The 22,084-nt window shown below is 29.7% G+C and overlaps 1 protein-coding gene across 3 annotated transcripts in view; it reads right to left on the bottom strand.

Annotated features, from left to right (window-relative positions):
* LOC136975097 (stromal membrane-associated protein 1) overlaps positions 1 to 22,084 on the bottom strand; it is a 42,425-nt gene that overhangs the window by 4,345 nt on the left and 15,996 nt on the right. The window contains exons 4-9 of one of the 3 annotated variants that reach the window (XM_067270097.1): positions 19,277 to 19,364; positions 15,218 to 15,295; positions 14,343 to 14,469; positions 14,013 to 14,267; positions 8,091 to 8,212; positions 4,568 to 4,729 (exon numbers count right to left, since the gene is read on the bottom strand). In XM_067270097.1, coding sequence (XP_067126198.1) covers positions 4,568 to 4,729; positions 8,091 to 8,212; positions 14,013 to 14,267; positions 14,343 to 14,469; positions 15,218 to 15,295; positions 19,277 to 19,364 — 832 coding nt within the window. Of the gene's footprint in view, positions 1 to 4,567; positions 4,730 to 8,090; positions 8,213 to 14,012; positions 14,268 to 14,336; positions 14,470 to 15,217; positions 15,296 to 19,276; positions 19,365 to 22,084 lie in introns of all 3 variants that reach the window. The other 2 variants (XM_067270096.1, XM_067270098.1) reach the window with 2 other exon arrangements.

The following is a 22,084-nucleotide window of genomic DNA, read 5'->3' as shown; positions in this document are numbered from 1 at the left end:
GACTTTTATTAATTTCAAAATATTTAAAATTTTTAAAATTTGTACAAGAAAAATAAAATATTATAATATGGCATCAAAAATCTTATGAGTTTATATATAACACAAGCTCCATATTTACGAAACTGCTAAAAATATAAAAAGGAAGATTACAAAAGTAAGGTTGGGAGATAAAAAAATAATGCACCTAAATGAGTATAAAACTGTTCATTTTCTAAAGAAATATTGCTACTTCACCATATCAATTTTATGACAAATTAATCTATGTTGTAAATTATTTCTGTTGCATATAGTATATTTTTTTTAATGTTCTTTTTGCTCTTTTTTCATTTAAATCTTTGTTCCAACTAAAGGCCTATGATAGTTGGTCAAACACGTTTAATTAAATATATTGCTGGAGTTATACAAGGTGTACTGCCTTTGTTAATTTACAACAAAAATGCAGAGATATATAGCTTCTAAATCTCCTCCCTGCAAACAATTTAGTATTTTGAAGGTCATGGTAATAGTTCTTATAAAAATACATAACTGAAACATTCTTGATTCTCATAAAAAAGACTGTCAGGAACTTTTATTAATAAATCAAAGTAATTATTTTTAGTAAATTAGTTGTTAGAAAACATTGACATATCGAGCACTGCAACAGATTTTCACAAATGATTACATGTTGTTGAAAAGTAACCAAGTAACCTAACCAACCTAACCTGAACCCATCGTGGTCAAATATCATGAAAGCCACGACATGAATTTCGCTCTGTGGTCATTTTGAATTAGCCACAATGCGTTGTAGTTGTTTTTTTCGCTCAATGAGCAATTTCGGTCTTTGAGCCTAACATATCCAATTAACTTAGCCTAATCATAGCCCAATAATTCAGCAAATCACCTGGCTTTATTATTACATTTTGGCATTCTTCCTGATTAATTTATTGGATTTCCTAACATGTTATTAAGCTCTATTTTCCAAAACAGTGTTTTATAATTTTCTATGATTCTCAAACACAAGACTGTGCTGCTATTTAAACACTTGGCGTTTTTCATCTTTATTCAGTTAAATCAACTGAATAAAGATGAAAAAATGCCAAGTGTTTAAATAGTAGCATGATCTTGTGTTTGAGAATCATAGAATGTTATTAAGCTGTTGAATTATTGACTTGTTACTATAAACAGTTTCCTTTAAGTACTGCCAAAGAAAAAAAAAGCAGCAGTCAAATCAGATAAATTGGGCCAATCAATTAAATTTTAACATTAGGAGGCCAAGAAATGCATTGTCACTGTGTATCATAGTATGAACTATTAGAATGTATCAGCAACCATTAAAACCACATACTGTGAACCTTGATTAATGTCAAGCCAAAAAAAGTTCCCAACATTGCATGATACCACAATTCACCAGCAACAGTATATATCTATGAACCAACACTTTGGTACAATAATGCTGCTTACCCAAATACCATACTAATATTCAATCTACAAGAGTATTGAAGTTGTTCACAGATCAATCTGGGATTTTTTAATCCCCAATAAAGGCTATATAATGGACTTTGAAGGCACACAGTTTATGAAAAAAGTCTTGAGTATTCAAAACAGACATTCCATTTTGATAAAGTATTTTAAACTATCGTTACAAATTGTTGCAGCATTAAATGTTGCATAATGAATTGTTAGCATCTAAACTACACAACTGCCAAATGACAACTGAGACACAAACAAAAATGACCTGCTTATCAACTTCATTCCCTGAATAGAATTATTTAATAATAAAGATGCTTTTACCACAAGTCTAGCCAGCCAGATGACCATCTGTTAAACAGCACATTTTGTAAAAATACAGGGTGTCCCATAAAGTCCATGTGCAATTTAATAAATTTATAACTATTAGTATTTGTGATAGAAAAAAAAAATTATCTAAGTAGTATTAGAAAGCTTAATGTACCTAGTTTTAAGTAAAATTACAAAACTTACAAAATTCAATTTCATCAAAATATGGTTAGAAGAGGACTATCATGCACGACTAACTTTGCCATCAGTTCAATGAAAAAAAAAAAATCAGCAATGATGATGCATTTGTGAGTAGTTTAATGTTCTCTAATGAAGTAACATTTCACATTAGTGGAAAGGTCAACAGGCATAACTGCTAAATTTGGGAAACTGAAAATCCCAAATTCAGCAACTATGCCTGTCGACCAAAACCGTATTACTGATGATGGTAAACATGTGAAAACAATAAAATAAAACAATAAAAAAAAAGCTTTTCTTATTTCCAATACATTATTAATATTTGTGAAAGATTATTTACAAAGTTATAAATTTTTTAAATTGTACATGGACTTTATGGACACCCTGTATTATGACAAAACTAACAAAGATAAGGTATATTCAAAGTCAATATTTAATACAAAGATATCATTCATATTTTTCACACAGTTTCATTTTGGTCTGTCTTATTAGGGTGGACACTACTCAGACTGACTTTGAATTCTGACATTGTTCTTAATCCATGTCATTTGTTATCTTGATATTGAATTTTGGCATAGCAATTCATTAGTTATTTTTTTTCCTTATGAACTTTGAATCATTCTTACAATGATCATTAATGTGAACGGTTATGAACTATGTACAGTAAAACCTATATGTACATGAACTGTGTGTGACCCTATAAACATTCTGGCTTAAAACGGTATCTCTTTAGACAAGCTGCAAGAAAAAAAGTGATCACTTTGTAAAACAGCTTTACATTTAGAAAATCTACATTTATTGAAGTGAATTCAAAAGGAAACTAGCACCAAAAAAATATAAAAAATTAAGATATACATTTACATATATATTCTCAACTGAATTCAACTCAAATTTTTAATATTAGAAATTCAAATGTTGTAAGTTGATTTAATACATAATGCTTGAACATTCTATTATAAGATATCCTGATGATGATTGCAGAGACAGCCAAAAATTGTTTGATTTAATAGATGATTTTCTGGTTAAGACTGAATTTTGCCTCATACTATGACAAAAAACAAATTTAAATGTAATTGGTAGGGTTTGTAACTATTTCCTAAAATTCAAAATTACGAAGTAAACAGATCTGATTTCATTCCTAATGTTTGTCAAATAAGTATTTAATTAAAAAACCTTAAGTTTAAAAAGAAGAATGGAAAGGTTTGTTTACTTTTCCATTCTTAGGGTCACATACAGTAAAGAAAAATTGTACTCTGAAGAACTATCATTGCAGCTGGAACAACAGATGACTTATTACAGAGCAAGCGTGTCATCTCACTGCAACAACATTCACTTAAACTATGAATAAGATGATCTTCATTAGAGAATTGACTCCCATTAGGAAGTAATATCTACAACTCTGTAACCCAGCCAATTATCCAAGTTCAGATAAGCCAGAATGGAGGTAGGCTAGAATCACACAAGTACTTAGTGCCTAGATATGAAATAATAGTGTTAGATGCAATTTAAAACCATATGAAATGTTTATTATTAGATATATTAGTATAGATTCAATTACTGTAACAGCATGCACCAACAAACACCTAAAGCTTAGCAGTTTAGCTCTGATCTAGCTGCAGCTATAAGTAATAGTATTTCATACATAAAGCCTACCATGCAGAGGTGTGTAGAGATTTTGTTTCCTCATCTTAATCCAAGTAAAAAGAGAAAAGTATTTAAATTTCTATTGAATACATAAGATTTTATAAATGATGTGTTGACAATTCGATTGTTTTTAGGATCTCCATTTGACTGAATCACAAAACATTGATTAGCAACATTAGCCTTACTTTTTCCATGCCAGACACAATTTTAGCAGTTAAAGCCAACCATAAGTAATTGCTAGGATTAATCATAACATACAGTAAACATATATTAATCTTAAACTGGATTATTGTAAATGTACATGAAGAATTAGCCTATTCCAGCAACTATTTTTATTTAACATTTAACTCTGATCTAGCTAAGAAAATATTAATCAAATAAAATTGTTGCTGGAATAGGCTAATTCTTTTTGTACATACAGTAGTAAACAGTTTATAAATTTAGTAATCAAACAAAGCTTTATTAATGAAATTGTAATTCTATACAAACCTTAAATTTTATGTAAATTTTAATATTTACTATTCCAATAGCTATTATTTATCTTTAACATTTATACATCTTTTTTGAAACAAATTTCTTTTCATCTTACATTGAAAAATTTTAAAATCCAACTGTCAAAATAATTTTGTCATACAATATTGTTGGATATGCATTACAATACAAAGTTGTACTGCACATCCAATATATTATGATGATGTCCAAAAAAGTGCAAGATTTCTAAGATTGCTTGACACATTTTTCAATTTTTCCTGCTTAAAGCCCAATCATCAAAGTTTGATAAAACTTGATTTCATTTTTATCAGAATCAGATCTTTAGAGCAAACATGTTTCTATGAACACATTTGTTAAAAAAAATGTTTAACCCATAAAAATAAAACTCAAGCTAAGAAAGATAAGCAGGCAAGCTTTGATTTAATGGTTAACATTCATTGAAAATCAATGCAATATGGGTTATACAAATCAAACTAACCTGACCAAACTCATGTGTTAACATTACAGGATTAGTTCCAGTACCATTAGCACCAATAGGAGGAATATTCCATGCAGAAGATTGCTGATTCCAATCTTGCCCAGGGACAGAATTCCCCATAGAAAGGAAAGGATTAGTAGAAGGCAGTGATGCAACGGGTGGCTAGAAACAGAAATTTACATAATTCCTCAAATTCATTAATTTTTTCCTAGAGATTGTTATCCATAAATAAAATTCTTATTTTTACTATAAAAAATTGAAATAATTAACTTAATTTCAATAAACTCAAATCAATCATATTTAATAAAAATGTCAAATATAACAAAGTCTGGAATTTTATAAACATTTTCTATATTTGAAATTACTAGGGAAAACTCATTCTATTTGAGTCCAATCTATTTATAAACTTGAAACACCATGAAAATGTATTGAAGTAAATTTTATATTTAAAAATTAATAGTTATTACAAGATAATTCTTATAACAGCCACTAAATTTCTAAAGTTAGTTTCTTCTAGACTTTAAATTAATTTTTCTGGAGATTCATCTATAAATGGAATATGTACTTTAAAGCTATTTATAGTCAAAGTTCTTTGTTGATGAAACTGTGCATGCCAATTATATAACAGGAAATTTTAAACCAATTTTTTTAATACATTTCAACAATTAAGGCATATAAACCTAATTCTTGTGTATGTAATTAAACAAATGAGGTGGGGGAAAAACCTTGTTTGGAAATTGGTCAAGCAATTTACTACTATATAATTAAAAATGTATTAAAGTTATGTACTGTAAACAAATAGTTAATTTCAAGAAACATTTTGGAGACATTCTGCTCCAACAGTTGAAGATCAATATGAATTTTTTTTTATTTTTGAAAAACAAACATTCTATCACATTCATTTTCATAAGAAACTTAAAAAAAATCAGGACTATTTACAATTTCAGACATTTTAAATCCTCTCATAAATTTGATAAAAACATAATTTTAGTTTCTTGGATATATTTTCTTTTATGTGTGTTTGTCCACTTTGGACTTTCTTGTGAACTAAAACTTGTTTTACTGAGGGAAGAGAAACAATTTCAAAATTAAAACATCTAATTTAATTTGAAATAATTGCTTGATTCTCTTCCCTTGGTATAATAAGTCCTAGTTCATAAGAAAGTCCAAAATGGACAAAGGCATAATATATAAGAAACTAAGAATAAGAAGCATTTATTAAAATAAAGTTGTTTCTTTTAACTCATTTTTAATTCATGAAATAAATTTACAACACATGCAAAAAACACCTAAAAATCAACACTGAGGTGAATTTATTCTGCACTTTTATAAACTGCTTGAACAGTATTATGAATGACTTTGAACAATAAGTTATTCTTTTTTCAGATGTTTACAAATAAAGTAATAATACATTTTTTGGTAGTTGAATTTTGTAGAGTTTGAGAAACAATTTGTAATAAAAAAAAATATTAGTGGTTCTCAGAAGCCACTTAAAATTCCAGGAAAGGAATTTCAAGTCCAAAAGAAATTGAAGAGGTACCAGTTTCCATCATTGAAAAACATTTTCCATTGATTAGAGATTCAGACATAAAATTCAAATATTGCATCATCTATGAATTTTAATGTGTGCTGTAAGAATGGATTCTTTTCATTATGTTACATGAGGGTTCTATCTTTCAAAATTTCAAATATTTAAATGATAAATGCAAAAATTTTCCAGAATGCTCTATTGAAGAGTATTGAAATAATTCTCATTTTTCACATTCTCAATTTACAAGATCATTTGTAATTAACTAAGGACTAAGCACTATAATGGAAAAAAAATCATTTGTGGTCTTTAGGCAAAAACTATTTGATTTTTGGTTTCTCAACACACAGCTCAATATTCTCACACTTCAACTGGAAAACATCTTACAATAATTATAATTTTGGAATAAGCCCCTTCTTCTTTGATCAAAAAATCTTCAATTTAATTATTATTAGGCAATATTACTTTATTTTGCAGACAGTTATAATATACTTTACTTTTAAAACATTAACTAATGATGCAACTAATTTATTATTTTAAGATATGATGTGAGGTTTTTGGAACCCTCCTTAAGTTGAAAAACATTACAATGGTCTTCACCAGTTAGGTTATATCATTGAAAAGTAAAAAATAAAAAAAGAATTACATTTGTATGAAGAAAACATTCAATATTAATTAATAAACATTCAATAATTAATAAAATTATTTTCTTTGCAACAATATAATCACTACTAGGTTGATAATCTAAAGTTATGTATATATTACTGTGAAAGAAAAACAGGTGAATGTTGAAACAATGTTTTAATGTCTTTATGAACCTAGCAAACTACACATGTAAAGCAAGGTAATAAACTCACGACAGAGTTTTTAAACTGAAATAAAACATCCAAGCATATTACATAAAAATATTAAAATGTAGGAATAAAGCAGCACAAAAAAATTATTCTAGGCATAATTAAGGCAAAAAAAAATTTGGTTAAAACAAAACCGCAACATTCAGTTACAATACATATCAAAACAAGGAAATACTAATACTAAAATAGGGATTAAACAGATATTGACAAGTTATCCCTGTCAGTAAAATTACAATACATTGACTTTGTAAATCTTGTATAAACCATTAATCAGAATTTTAAATAAAAACCAGATACATGTTGACCATCACTAATCACTAATCCAGCATCATTGGGATTTCTAAGGTGCTAGATAAGAGGTTTTACTGAATTACTTATAGTTAGGTTATAAAATACATAACCCAACAGCTAACTATCTAATTCTATCTTTAAAATACTCTGCAAATCAGTACAAGTTGGTTAACAAAGACATTACGAACATTAAATGAATGTTCTTGTCAAATCATCATACATCTGGCAATGTCAAGCACTCTCAAACAGTAGCAGCAAGTTGGTATTGCAATAGGAAAAATGGAATTACACTACCCAAAATTAGTGCTGAATTAGTGATGATTGACCTGTATTCCCATGGAATTTTAAAAACTACTAATGCTTTCAGATGATTTCATGCAAGCCCATAGATCACATTCCTAGTAAAATGAGTGCAAATTCAAAAACAGAACTGACATAAATTTGGAAAAAAGCCCACAAGCTCTAACTTTTTGATAAAATTAGTCCAAGATATGTTTGTGTTTTTCTCAATAAATTGGTACAGCTATTCTATTTAGCTTCTAAATTTTGTGATTTTAAATTAATCATAAAGTGTGGCCATTGTATCAATCACAACCTAAGATGAGTGCAAATTTCTAAAATCAGCAAATTTATAAAATTTCATAAATTTCAGATTTTAATTGCTATTAAAAATAATATTAAGAAAAATAAAAATATAATATGAATTAGTGATCAAAAATGAAAAAGTTGCTAATTAAATTTTTGCAACAATCAGAGGTTCCTTAGATGAATTACATCAGAAAGGATCAGAATTTTAATCCACATCATGTGCTGCATTATGTTTTCAATTAAAATATATTAACTTTCATACCTGCAAAACTGTATTCTGCTGCATTCCTAGTATCCCATTAGGCATATTAGCCATTGGTGCAGAAACTGCAGCTACAAAAGGTGTATTTTGAACATAGACTTGTTGATTTACATACATTCCACCTAAATATAAAAATTAAAAATTTATATAATTTATTATATAAACAATTATCAGTGTAAATTTTATATGGAAATAATCAGTAATTACTAGTCACATACCTTAAATTGTTAAAAGTACAGAGTAAAAATAATTTATAACTTTTGTAAATAATTGGAAAAAAATGTAATAATATTTACATACATTTTAAAAAATCATTATAGAAAAGTTTAAAAATTGTTATACACAGTTGAATCTGATTAATTTGAATGGGATAAAGCCTATTATTTTCCTTTAAATCTGTTTCATAGTACTAACTTAAGTACAATTAAAATCATTTTTTTAGTACAGGTGGGGATACTGAATATATCATTATATCATTAGATCTATCATGCCTAACAAAAAATGCATAATTTAAGTCAAAATGCACTATACATAAGATGTAATGGATGAAACTACCTTATCTTTACCAGAGGCAAATATCCCATTAGGCTCTAAGTCTGGGAGTAGGGATGCAAAAATTAAAAATTAATGAAGAAAATTTTATTTAGAACAATTCAAAGAAATCAGTTATTAATTTCTTTGAATTAAAAGTTTACATAGGAACAAAATAAGGCATCAGTTGAGTAATATTAACCTTTCAACAGTGGAACAGTCAGATGTGGCACTACCACTTAGTTGTGGAGAATAAATGTGGGAAATTTTTAAAAAGTATTTTTTCACATGTTTTTTTCTCATCTGTCTTGGAAAAAGATTTTGTAAACAGTTATGTCTAGTAAAGAAAAAAGTCTTTTTTTATTGTTACATAATTCATTTTTTATGTGAATTTTTTTTGTGGTAGTTTTTGGCAATACCCTCAAAAGAAGGGGTGTAATTACACCCCTAATTAAAAAAAATCATTGGCATATTTATAAATATGCCAATGATTTTTTTTATACTTTTTTTAGTTTGGAGCATTTTAATTAGGGGTGTAATTTTTTGACAGGAAAAAAGGACAGACAACATTTTACTTACTGGAAACTTACTTGGTAATGTGCTAGTAAACAGACTGTCAATTGATTTTGAATAAGCTACACAATTTTGTTTAAAACTTTGTTGATTAGGAAAAATTCTCTGCTATATCATATTATTTGTTAGCAAGATAGATTCTAAACTTTAACAAATTTATAAATGAGCACAGGCAATTGCACCCATTGTGATATCACTAATCAGATCCATCATTATAAAAAGATGAATAGAAAGTCAGGATAAGGCAGAGTCTTTGATCAATGATAGTATAACAGTTCTTGATTGATAAGGGAATAGTTGTAAGGCTAGTTTATGTACACAGTATTCTACTTCAAACTTAAAACTAATCATTACTAAATTGTGTGCTAACTAGACATTAATTTACTATAGTATTATATACAGTAAGACCTCATTTAACACTGATTCGATATAATCCAGTCTGCTTGAAGACAAAAAAAAACAAGCTCAAAATTTACACAGATTCAAATTATCACAGCATTTCATTGATTCATATATAATACAATTATTCCCAAATATGAAAAAATCAGCAAAAGGTGGCAAATTGTTGTAGTGTACCTTCCTTAAATCTATGTTTGGTATAATTTTGGAAAAAACATATCATCATGGATGCCATAGGCAATATCAGCTTCACTTGGCTAGAATTAACTGATAAATGCATGAACGAAATGTGGAAGAAGGTATGGCTAGAGGTATCAAAGAATTCTCAACAAGAAGAGCCTATTGTTGACCAAACTGTCAACCTAATCGATATAGCAGGACTAAGAGATGTAGTTGAGCAGATATTGAGAAGTTACTGCAGGTTTCTGGTGAGAACATTACCAACAATGATTTCAAGAACCAACAGAACAAGGAATTCACATCAAACTGGAAAATAGTGATTCTAAAAACAAATAACCCAAAGAATTTCTCTACAGATTTCCTTAGTAAAAGTTTGGTAATGATAACCGAAATCATTGATCAAACTGTAGTGAATGATCCAGATTTTGAAAGGAGGGCAAAAGCAAGATGAGGCATTCTGGATGCAATCTCCTGCTATCAACATTTGCTTAAGGAAAGAAAAAGAAAGCAACAAATGAAACCACACAACTATCACAAAAAACAAAAATTTCAGAAGAGCTGGGACTTTCATCACAAAAAACAAACTTTACATTTCTGTCTGCATATGTTTGTGTGTTATTTAACATATTTGATATTAATTTGCATAATTATATGTAACTTAAAATTAATATAAAATTGGCTTATTTTTGGTCATGTATTCCACTTTCCCTATTTACTCTGTATTAAAATGATCTCATTTAAATGCTGTTTCATTTAGTGCTTTCTTATCTAGGAACATATCCCCCACATTAAGTGGGGTCCTACTGTACTTCTATTTCGTCTAAGCTGCAAGCCTAGAGGGAACACAAACTTTTAAGAGAGGCATAACAAAGCAGTTTTCTAAGTCTAAATTAAAATAAACCAGATTAACTTGACAGAAGATCAGCACTGACTTGACTGATTTTTTTGAAGACAACTCAAAAATATAGCAAAAGTTTATGGTGACAATGGACTATTGAAGACACTGTCAGATATTGGTTTATTCTATTCAGGTCTGGGGACTATATGAGAAACAAGCTGTACTCTAGATGACCACAGGAGATTGACGACGTGGTGAAGCAGCAGGTTGAAGATGCAAGGATCATATAGATGACTGAATAAAGCCCAATTCAGAAGCTAATGATTTGTATGTGGCTACTGCACTGAAGTAGCTAAGCATCAAGTAGCCAAAAAGACCACTATACAGAACAAAACTTTTGAAGTACAGATTCAGAACAACAAAAATCAAATAGAATACAAAATTTTAACATAAATTTTTTTGTTGAAATGTTTAAATAATGTTTTCAAAAAAATTTACGTTAAAATTTTGTAATTCTATTTGATTTACATTATTTCAGAACTATACAGTGCTGTATTAAAAACGCTATTAAATGTTTAATGTGGATCTCAGCAAACTGCTTCAAAACTGAAGCTCAATTCTGTTTAAAATACTTTCAATAAATTAAATTTAGGAACATGACCCATGTTCCTAAATTTAATTGGTCTCACAAAACAGGGATGTCATTTTAGGATGCTTCTATTTTGACCATCTTGCTTAAGTGGCCACAAAATAGAGTTGACTTGTATTAAAAACATATGCAGTTTTACACAGTGGTGATATTCAAAATATTTAACAAGGGGTTCGCTAGCAGAAAATTTTTCCCTGACAATCACCGACAAATGAAATGGAAGTTTTGAATAGAAATAAATACAATACCTTTTCTTGCAATCGTATATCTAACAATCCAATCAGTGGCGTACTTGGAACGTACGAGCCATGGGTGAAGGGCAGGTAACGATAATATTTTAGGGCTGTCGACCTTTTTTTTTTTAAGGCAGGGGTAATCTTTACCGCGAAATGGCGCTTCTGGAAATACACACGTGTCATCATCTCTCGAGATACATTATACTTTTTGTTTCGCTGTCCATAGCCCGACACGTGTTTGACAGCCATCTTGTATTATCTCGCGCACATGGCAATCTGGGATCTCTCTTATGACTGGATCAAGAACTTTCTTGAATCGATCGCGATTAAACCTCGATTGAAACGGTCGAGAGAGATCGCACCAAGACATACTCCCTGACCTTGCTCACAATCTAGATTGAAATGCTCGGTACGAACGGGATATAAGGCTCTAGTTTAGTAGTATTACAGAGTATAATACGCATATTTTAATATATTTTTTTTTAAAAAAACAAACCCACTGAGAAATGTTCCGTGTGTTTAACAAGGTTCGGGAAATTGAAAATTTTAACAACGGGTTCGGGCGAACCTGTGCGAACCCGCTGAATATCACCACTGGTTTTACAGGAGCATTTCCATGGGTGGCAATTGTGAGGTTTTACTGTAAATGCAAAATTCCATATATTTCAAATCTGTTCAAAAATCTGAATTCAAGCTTAATCACTTTATTGTAAATTTTGCTAGAAATTTGTTTAACTTCTAGCAAAATTTGTTTAAATTCAATTTCAAATTATTAAAACTGGAGAACAAATCTTTACCATCTTTTATTCCAGCATTGAACTTTTTCTTCAGCTAATATTTTTGGATTTATTCAATGAGGTGAATATATTAGAAAAGATGCTGATAGCATTTCCAATGCATGAAACTTTAAAGATAGCCACAGTGTAGATTCCTACATCAATGATAATTTGAAATACATAACTGATTTTGAACTAGAACATTGCATCAAATTTATAGGTTCAAATTCAAAAGACAGAAGAGTTTAAATAAACCCAGAATTGTTAGCTGAAGGGAAAGTTCAATGCTGGAATGAAAGGTAAGATTTAAATTTTATTAACTAGTTTATACAGGGTGTGGCGCCAAAATCTGGACAAATTACACATTTTTTTCAAACATATTTCTTATTGAAAAAACGAAAAAGGTTTACAAATTTTTTTAAATCACATTGTTTGCAATGTCATACAGAATACATTTATTCAATATAGCTCCCTCCTGCTTGAATGACAGCCTCTATTCTCAATCTGAATCGTGCGCATGCACGCTTTAATGTCTCACGGTCGATATTGGTGAATGCCGCATCAATAGCAGCTCTCAACGATGTCATGTTTGCATGTCTGGTCTTGTTTGTGACCCTTTCAACTACGCTCCATACGTAGAAGTCCAGAGGATTTAAATCTGGGCTGTTGGGAGGCCAGAATTCTTTTGACCAAAACATGTTGACGTTATCCGACAACCAATTTTGCACCAAATGACTTGTGTGGGCGGGTGCACCATCCTGCTGGAAAACATACGGCTTTCCAGATGACACAGTTTCTATCCATGGCTTCACTACATTTGACAGAGCATGCAAATAAACATCTTTTGTGACATTTTCTCCTTTGTTAAAGAAATACGGTGGCATGACATCACCCTCACTGGACACAACACCTAGCACATGAACATTCGCCGGAAATTTTGTTTTTGCAATAACGGGGACATCTTCTGGGTCGTGGGCAAGCCATCGATCATTTCTTCGATTGATTTTCGCATCAACAGTAAAAATTCTCGTCAGAAAAAAATCTGAGTCGTCCGGCAGCATTGTTTTTTAAGGAACACAAAAGCAGGTTACAGCGTTCAACTCGCTTTGTCCTGGCAGCTTCAGAAAGCATCTGTCTCACTTTAATTGTGTAAAACTTGTAGCGGAGGTCTTCCTCAACGATTCTACGCATAGTTTTCTCGCTCACACCAACAACCAGCGACAATTTTCGGATCGACTGACCTGGATCCTCAAAAATCAGCTCCTGAGCTCGTTGAATGATTTCAGGGGTTCTGACAATGCGCTCCTTCGAGTGAATTTTCCTTGCCGGTGTTGCAAAACCTTCATTTGACTTCTCCGACTGATTGTATTTTGCAACGACATCATAAACAGTCGATCTTGGGTATCCGAAGAACCGAATAATTTCTGTCGCCGAGCGCCCAGCGCGAATACTTTCGATAATCATGGCTCTTCGGTTATACTCAGCACTTTGTTTCAACATGGCGACTGTTTCGCGGTTAAAATGGTTTAATACACATGTCAAGCTATTTGAATGCCAAACACGACATTTACCGGTGGTACAGAATGGCGGGAATTTGAAATTGAATTTTGTCTGGATTTTGGCGCCGCACCCTGTATTGACACCAAAACTTTTTAAATCTTCAAAAACCTTTCAATTTAATGAACTATTAGAGCATAATCTATAGAAATCTTTAAATAATCAAGATTTTCAATCACATACCTGGTACACCAAAAACAGATTGTTGATTTTGAGCATTACCAGAACCATAAAGGGAAAGAATTGATTCTTTACTCATCACAGCTTTTTTAGGAGTTTCTGATGTAGATATTTGATTAAAAAAATCAGTTTCTTCAGATTTTTTCACATCTGATGATTTAGCTAATGATGATGAAGTTGCAGAATTTGAACTTGTAGAAGGAGTTGCACTCAAAAAAGCATCAAATAAATCATCAGAATTCTGACTGGATGGAGCATCTAAAAACAGGAAAAAAAATCAAATCAGAAATCAAGTCAGTTTAGAAGAATAAGTATCACTTAGCTTACCCAAACCTAATAAATCCAAAGCAGATTGTGGTGTTTCATTAACTGGAGATACTTTCTTTTCTCCATTATCAAAAGTTTTTGATGGTGTAGTAGCCACAGGATGAGGTCTTGGCAAAGCAGATGGCTGAATTGTCTAAAAATGAATTAAAAATTATACTATAATATGAAAATGCTTATTAAAAAAATTTTCACAAAATTACTGAATAAGAAATTAAATAAAATATAAAATTGTCCAATTATAAAATATTTTTAATAAGAAAAAGATCTGTCATCAGAAACCTATTTAAAACAAAAACAAGTTAATTCTTTGTCCAATGCCAAGCAGACTGTTCAAGGTCACATTTAGAAATTTAAAGAATTCAGCATCGAATCAGTACAATAGAAAGCAAGTAAAATATTTAAATTTACTTTTCTATCATTCCCTTTAAATGCCAAACTTGCCAATATATTGACAACTCCCCAGTTTTATGCCAAAATGTCCAAAATGTCCAACATGCTGATATATCAGCTCGTGGAAATTCTAGGAAATTCCTAAATTCCAGGAAGAGCATGCTGACTGTTGAAAATTCTAGGACTGAGTTACATATTTTCTACTTGATGGGATCATTTCCTTACATTTCTAGAACAAATTTTAATGAAACATTTTTGACTTGCTTGATAAGCCTTCCTAAGGTTCACTGTTACAGAGCAAAATTAAAACAATTTGTTTTAGAATAATTATTTTAGTTTATCAAGCAAGTCAAAACCATTTGTTTGATTATAAATATTGTGCTGGAAATGTGTAGGGCATGTCTAGTGTTTTCATATGCTGAAGTTTAGACATTTTGTGAACATTTTGGAACAAATTTCAAAGTATATATTTAATAAGAAATTAAATTTACCGGTATTTCAACTGTAGCACCTTTTGTTCGAGATCGTTTCTTCTCTTTCTCCTTTTTACGATCTTCTTCAATATCAAACTAAAAACAGAATGTTCAATTATGTAAAGAGGATATTAGAAGCATCATACACTAAATATGCTACTAAAAAGTTTCACTTTACAAACTATTTAAGAAATAATTTGTTATAGAAAAAAATTATGTAATGAAACTAACAGTAATTTAAACTAATAGACTAAGTTTCATACCATTTAAATACTTAAAATGTATGTTGCTAAAAATAGAAATTACTATGTAAAAGCAGACAAAAAAAAAGTGTGTCAAATTTTTGAACTGACAATTTCAGTAGTCTAATTTTTGGAGAAACTTTGCATCACTAATCAGAGAAAGATCTTTACAAGTTTAATGCAAACAGCTTCAAGAAAAAACAAACTTACCAACAGGTTATTAGTTCCACTAAATGAAGTTCTAGTAACATTCAATCAAACATTAATTAATCAGTGCAGTAATGGCTGATTGTATTATTTAATGGCAAGACACAAGGTCAAGCTAAACTGTCTAGAAAACTTTTTAACTTAAAACAAGTATAAAATCCAAGGTAAGGAAATAAGATCCATTAGTATATAATGCCAGCTAAAACAAAATATCCAGCAATGAGTTGCATAACTTCCTGGCAACATTTAAAATTTGTGGTGGTGCTATTTGTTTTGATATTTTATTATTAAAAACTTTGTATTTTTAATTATTATAAAATGGCAAAAAGCTTAATTTTGAGGAGAGAGATGAGTTTATTAGCATTTATGATTTTTTTTATCAATGAGTAAAATCATTAAGTCCAACCCTACTTGAGATATGACACAATCCCCCTTTATCTCCCCACCCTGTTGAATTTTAACTGCAAAAATTTAATATCATCAATTCATTGTTGGATTTTTTACATTTAAATTGACCCACATTACACATGTCTGGATTCCTCATCTCAATGGAAAATGGCAAAATTTTATCAAAATCGATCCATTAAATTTTGAGAGTGCACTCTTATTCTATAAGCCAATATAAGACATGCTAGTGACCATGAAACATCGCATGACAAAAAGTTATGCAATTGGTGCAATATTGCTTTCTCGTGTGCACTCATGAAACAATCTTATCTCAAAAACAAAGTCATGGACCCCATTTTTTTAATTTTATTTTTGGATTCCACGTTGCAAGTAATGGAAAACGGAAAAGTTTAATCAAATCTATTGAACGAATTGAAAACAAAATTCTGTAAGTCTCACAGAAGCTTTGCTAATGCTCTGCTTCAATTATTCTTTTACTTAATTTGAGTTTTTTCTATTACTTCTCTAATATTTAAATCCTGTAAATAACGTGATGATCTGAACACTATCTTATCACTTTTCTGTAACACTTAAAGGCATTGAATAAAAAGAATATGCAACAATTTTTCACAAGTACAGACTAAAGGGATTAGACCCCCAAATTCTTTATCCTCAAGACCAGAACACCTATCAACTATACAACTGCAGCCAAAACTACCTTGGAAATGCATTGCACTGCATATACATGACAAAAGTTTAAATGTCTCAAGCATTCCTAAAGCCTAAATTTACAGTGGTAAGAGGAACAAAGATATCTGAACAAATTAAGAACATCTGGTGGTTAAACTGCAATCTATATATATCTAGAAGGCCTACCACCTGGCCTAGACATGCCAATAGCACAAAACTACAACAAGCAGCTCTGACACTCATTGACACTATATATGCTAACATCTTGGCAATTTCATGTGGATATGTCTTCCTATCTGACATTTCCAAAACATTCTAAGACGCTTGTATTTTGGATCTCAGTGTGAATAGCCAGTAATCTATGAGGTAGAAGCATTCCCTCATACCAAAACACTAAATTTCTAAATCAATGTTGTCAGGTTGATCTGCACACAGTTCACCAAGATGTCTCTGTTGAAGACATTTGAACTGGAAGAAATAAAATGGATTCCTCACCATGGCTCTCAATGTGGACAAGCAGATGCCACAGCAGCTTAAAAATTTGAGGAAATACATGCATTGGAATTTGATTTTGGATTTCTCTTGCATCAAACTGAGCCAGTAACTTTTCTTGTGCTTAGGAATTTATTATTCTGATCAGTTAATGAGTAATCTATTAATTCTCTAACATCCATGTCCTTCAAATAAAGTATATTAAACTCTGACTTGTCATTTTTCTGTGACAATATTGATAAAATATTTGGTATAAATGGCCAGTAAAAGTAAGATATTAAAATGATACAAAAACCTAAAAACTGAAAAATATTAAAAAACATTTTATGCACTATTAGTATTAGACATGATTTTAATCAAAACATCTGAAAGTTTAAAATAAGAATGAAATGTAAATGAAAAGAATCCAAAAATAACTAAAATATATTTACAAGACTGACAAATAAGATCATACAACAAAGATGGCTCTGGGTAGAACATCCTGTGCATAGTTATGTCAAAACAACTTTCTCTAACTCTTGCAATGGTTTGATTTCACTTATGATCTCTTGATTAATCTCAGAGTTTCTTACTATTCTGAGCATTCCAGTAAGACTGCCACAGCTGCATACATTGTTTTGATGACATATCCATAAAGGAAACATAAGAGCTTTGAAATGGTAGAGCTAACTGTCTTAGCAGCAATAATCAGCAAGTTAATTCTTATTCCAAAAAAATTGTGATGTCCTAGATTCAACAAAATTTAATGCGTCTTTGAAAAAAAAAAAGCATCCTTCTTATGTTTGTAACAATTGATTTCTGCCAATAAAGATTTCTTTTTTGTTGGTGTATTTATGTGAAAAGTTTCTGCAGAATTTTAAAAAATGATCAATTATACTTCTACTTAAATTCAGTTTATACATATTAAACTTGTATTAAAATTTGCTTTTGAAATCCAAAGTAATGTAATTTGAACTCAATGATTTAGGAGGTATAGTTCAAAATTGTACACAATAAATTATAAACAAACAAGTAAATTTTATAGTTTATATTGAAATTTATAATATTCTCTCATTAAAACATTACTGAAAACATTTTCAGTATAACAAATATGCTTAATTAAATATGGTTTGTTTCACAATAGGAAAAAAATAATATGAATGTAATGTAGTACAAAATCATAATTTCAATATTCATAGTTATTTAAATATTAAAGAATTTAATAGCTGATGTTTGAAACTTAACACATTATAATTTTGTTCATAATTAATTTAAATATTGCTAAATAAAAAGTATCTTTCAGTTATGAGGTAACACTAGACAGTTATCTGTACTGTAGAAAGTGAATAAACTACTACCCAAAATTAAGAATTTTTTTAATGGTTACTATATTAAATGTGCATTTATAACAAAATTTATTACCAAAGAATAAAATATTGGGTTGTCCAGAAAATTTAGGTTATTTGAAACAAATTTTTGGTAAGTTGTATAACATTACAATTATGTCATATTAGTATGATTTATAGCTTATTTGAAAGATAGGGGCCAGCATTATAAAAAATTAGTTATTTTCAATTTATGATTTTTATTGATTAAAATAATACTTTGAAGGATTTTTTGATGAACAGGATCCAGATTTCTAATACAGTGGGATTCATAAATTAAAAAGATAGATGGCAAAAGGTACTTGATAACAATGGTAAATACATCATTAAAATAAAGCAGTTAATTTTTATAAAATACAGCATTCTAACGTTTGTCTTCAAAAATTAAAACTTTCTGGACAACCCAATAATTAAATTATTCATTAAATTGAAAAATTACTCAAAAAAACCTTAACTGGAAAAAATTAAGTGAAATTAATTAGTCAGATTATCCATAGGCTTCAAAAACTATTATACTGTATATTACTGAACTTAGATGCTGATAATAATATAAGCTGATAAAAATTCACTTTTTATATACTTCTATACATTAAAAAAAAATATATATATATACACTTCAAAATATTTCAATTTTTTCAAATTCTATAATTTTATAGAGTTTTAGATCTGATAAAAGTGGGTCAAAAATTACTTACGGCAGGTTTAGGCATTGGCGGTGGCACCCATTCTTTAGCAATATACTTTTTCTGTTCATACTTGGCCCTAATAAAAGCTTCTAAAGATCTTTCATAAATTAAGGAATTAATTTATATTAAATTTAATGCCATATGTTATAATTTAAGTTAAAAAACATTAATATTTACACAGTAACCTTATTGGTTCCTATGTATAATCTAATTACACATCTTATATCTAAAATCAGTTCATGATATCTAACATTGGTAGCATGTACATTTCTGTAGCAACCATGGCTGAATTCATTTCTCTTACGCAGTAGTCAAATTTTGAATTTTCAGCCACCCTGGCAACTGCAAATTATTATGAGTTACATGAATGGGTCACACAACTGAAACAAAGCAGCAGCACAATTAGAAACTGAGCAATAAGATTTTCACAGTGATTGACACTAAGTTATCATCATCTGATTAGAAAAGGAGCCAAACAGATTCATCCTTTACATCTTTCAACAAAAAAGTGATTCAAATTTTAATAAATAAATTCTACAGGCATTCATAATTATAAATCAATTCTATAAATTGAAAATCCACTTCAGTGCTCCAATTTGCTGCAGTTTTAAATATTCACGATGATAAACATCAAAACTAGGGTCTCTAACAGAATCCCGGGAGATTTTTAACTCAGGAAATAACCTAGATAATTCTGAAATGTTCACTTTTTTTCTTTTATGTTGAGAAAATTTTGCAAAGTATAATTAACTCTAACTATAAGAATGCATTTGTATTTATCAATTTTAAGCCTGCTTATTAGTTTAAATTTTTGCATGTTATGGCATGTCACAGATTGTTAATTAATATGTAGCTTATTTATGGTGGGACTGAAAATTCTTCTTTGTCAGAACCTGTAATATCTTGAATAATTGCACTTATGCTGTCTTAATTTTTAACAACAATCCCCAGTAGTTTCAATAACTGCATTATGCCAGGTTGTGCAAATTGGGCAAGGATAAAGTGTATGCAAGTATGAAAGTTTCTTCATAAACCTGATTATTAAAACCAAACAAAATGCTGAATTATTGGGCTATAAGTTTGATGCACTATTAAAGCAGCAGAAGTAAACAAATCAATAATACTAGACAGCAAAAGAAGTACTGCAATGCATTTCTAAAATGAACTAGAAATCTTCAAGGTTATAGGTTAAAAAAAAAACAAAACATCTGTCTTTTCTTAAATGGATTAAAGACAATTCCACCCACATCAATTGAATCGGAAAGGACATTCCCAGTAGCAGGGCTTTTCATTACTAAAATAATTATCAGATTGAGTGATCGGAATATTGATCATCTTTGCTTTTTAAAATATAAAAATTTACAATAATATTTTGTATTATGTTTTATTTAAAAAACAAAAATTACCTTCTAACTTAGAAGTTTGATCTAAGTTCATTTTTTCTTATAAATTTTCAACTCAATTCAAAGGCTTTTTTTCTTTTTGTTGTAAGCAGTTTCCAAACAACTTTAAATTTTTTCTTTTGTGAAAATTTCAAAGATAATTTTTAACATAGCATTATTAATAATATTTTGAATTACAAGCCAATCAATGCTATATGTTATAATGTATCGGGTTGTAATGTTGTTGTTTAATATTATTTTGGAGGTTACAGAACGTATTAAATTACTTAAAAAAAATAATAATTATATCATAAAATAAATCTTGAAATTGAATATCTTAAAAATAATTATATCCCAGGATTTCAGGAAACAGACCACTCTCTCTCTAAGCAAAAGGATTGGGAAATGAGAAATTGATCAAAACATTTGTTCATAGGTTGTGCACTTGTTCTCATAACATTTGTTCATTGGAAAGCTTTTTGTTTTTGGTCATGGTTACACTCAAATTTCAGAGGGAGTTTGCTAGTTAATGGGAATAGCTGTTATAGTTGCCTGAATGGCTGAAAATTGCAGTGTGACCACCATTTTAATTGTTACGGTAAATTGTAAGATTTATGTCAAAAATCTATAACAAATTTTTGAATTTCAATTCACTAGCATTTAAACAAAAATTAAAATTACTTTTGATGTATAGCATCAAAAGTAATTTTCAAGCTTAAATCAAGCTTAAAATTGATGAATTCCACTTCTACCATTTTTGACAATTTACAGCTTACAACTAGTAACCTGGGACACCCCCTAGTGAATGTTCATTCTGTTGTATAAATAATAAATTCATTAATTTAAATAATAGCTAGGGGTGCCCCTAGTGGCCGTTTTTGGCATACTGTGACAGACTGCCCAGTTTTTCAGTTTTATATAGTAGATTGTCACCATTTGAGGCAAGCCATTAGCAGAGCCATTTCTATATAGCTTATAGAACTGAGTTTGTTCTCAAAATTTAATCAATCAATTTTGATTAATCTGTCATTTTACATAATGAGAGACAAGAAAATTAAAAATGTAATAAAAATTGTAGAACCACAGTTTTTATTACATTTTTTGTACAAGCGCTAGCATCCTTGTATCTCAAACCAGTGCATGCAATGTTTTTTTAACTCTAATTTTTTTCTTTTCTTCTAAGCTAATGCTGATGTCACTGCTGTGTTAGCAACAAGTAATTGTCATAGATGACACCCCAAAACATTATTATTGGCTTGCTAGCACTGACTCAATTCTTAGTTCAAACAGAAAACAAACTGTGCCAAGTCAAGATTTTCTAATGTCTAACAAATTCACTGCTATTTAATAGAGAAGTGCACAATACATTTACCCAATATGGCAACTGGATTGATAAAACAACCTATAGTATTTATAAAAAATGAATATAGCTCCA

The sequence above is a fragment of the Centruroides vittatus genome, unplaced genomic scaffold (genome assembly GCF_030686945.1).
Source record: "Centruroides vittatus isolate TY-2023 unplaced genomic scaffold, ASM3068694v2 contig_364, whole genome shotgun sequence".
Taxonomy (NCBI): domain Eukaryota; kingdom Metazoa; phylum Arthropoda; class Arachnida; order Scorpiones; family Buthidae; genus Centruroides; species Centruroides vittatus.
This window is presented reverse-complemented; position numbering and strand designations above follow the sequence as displayed.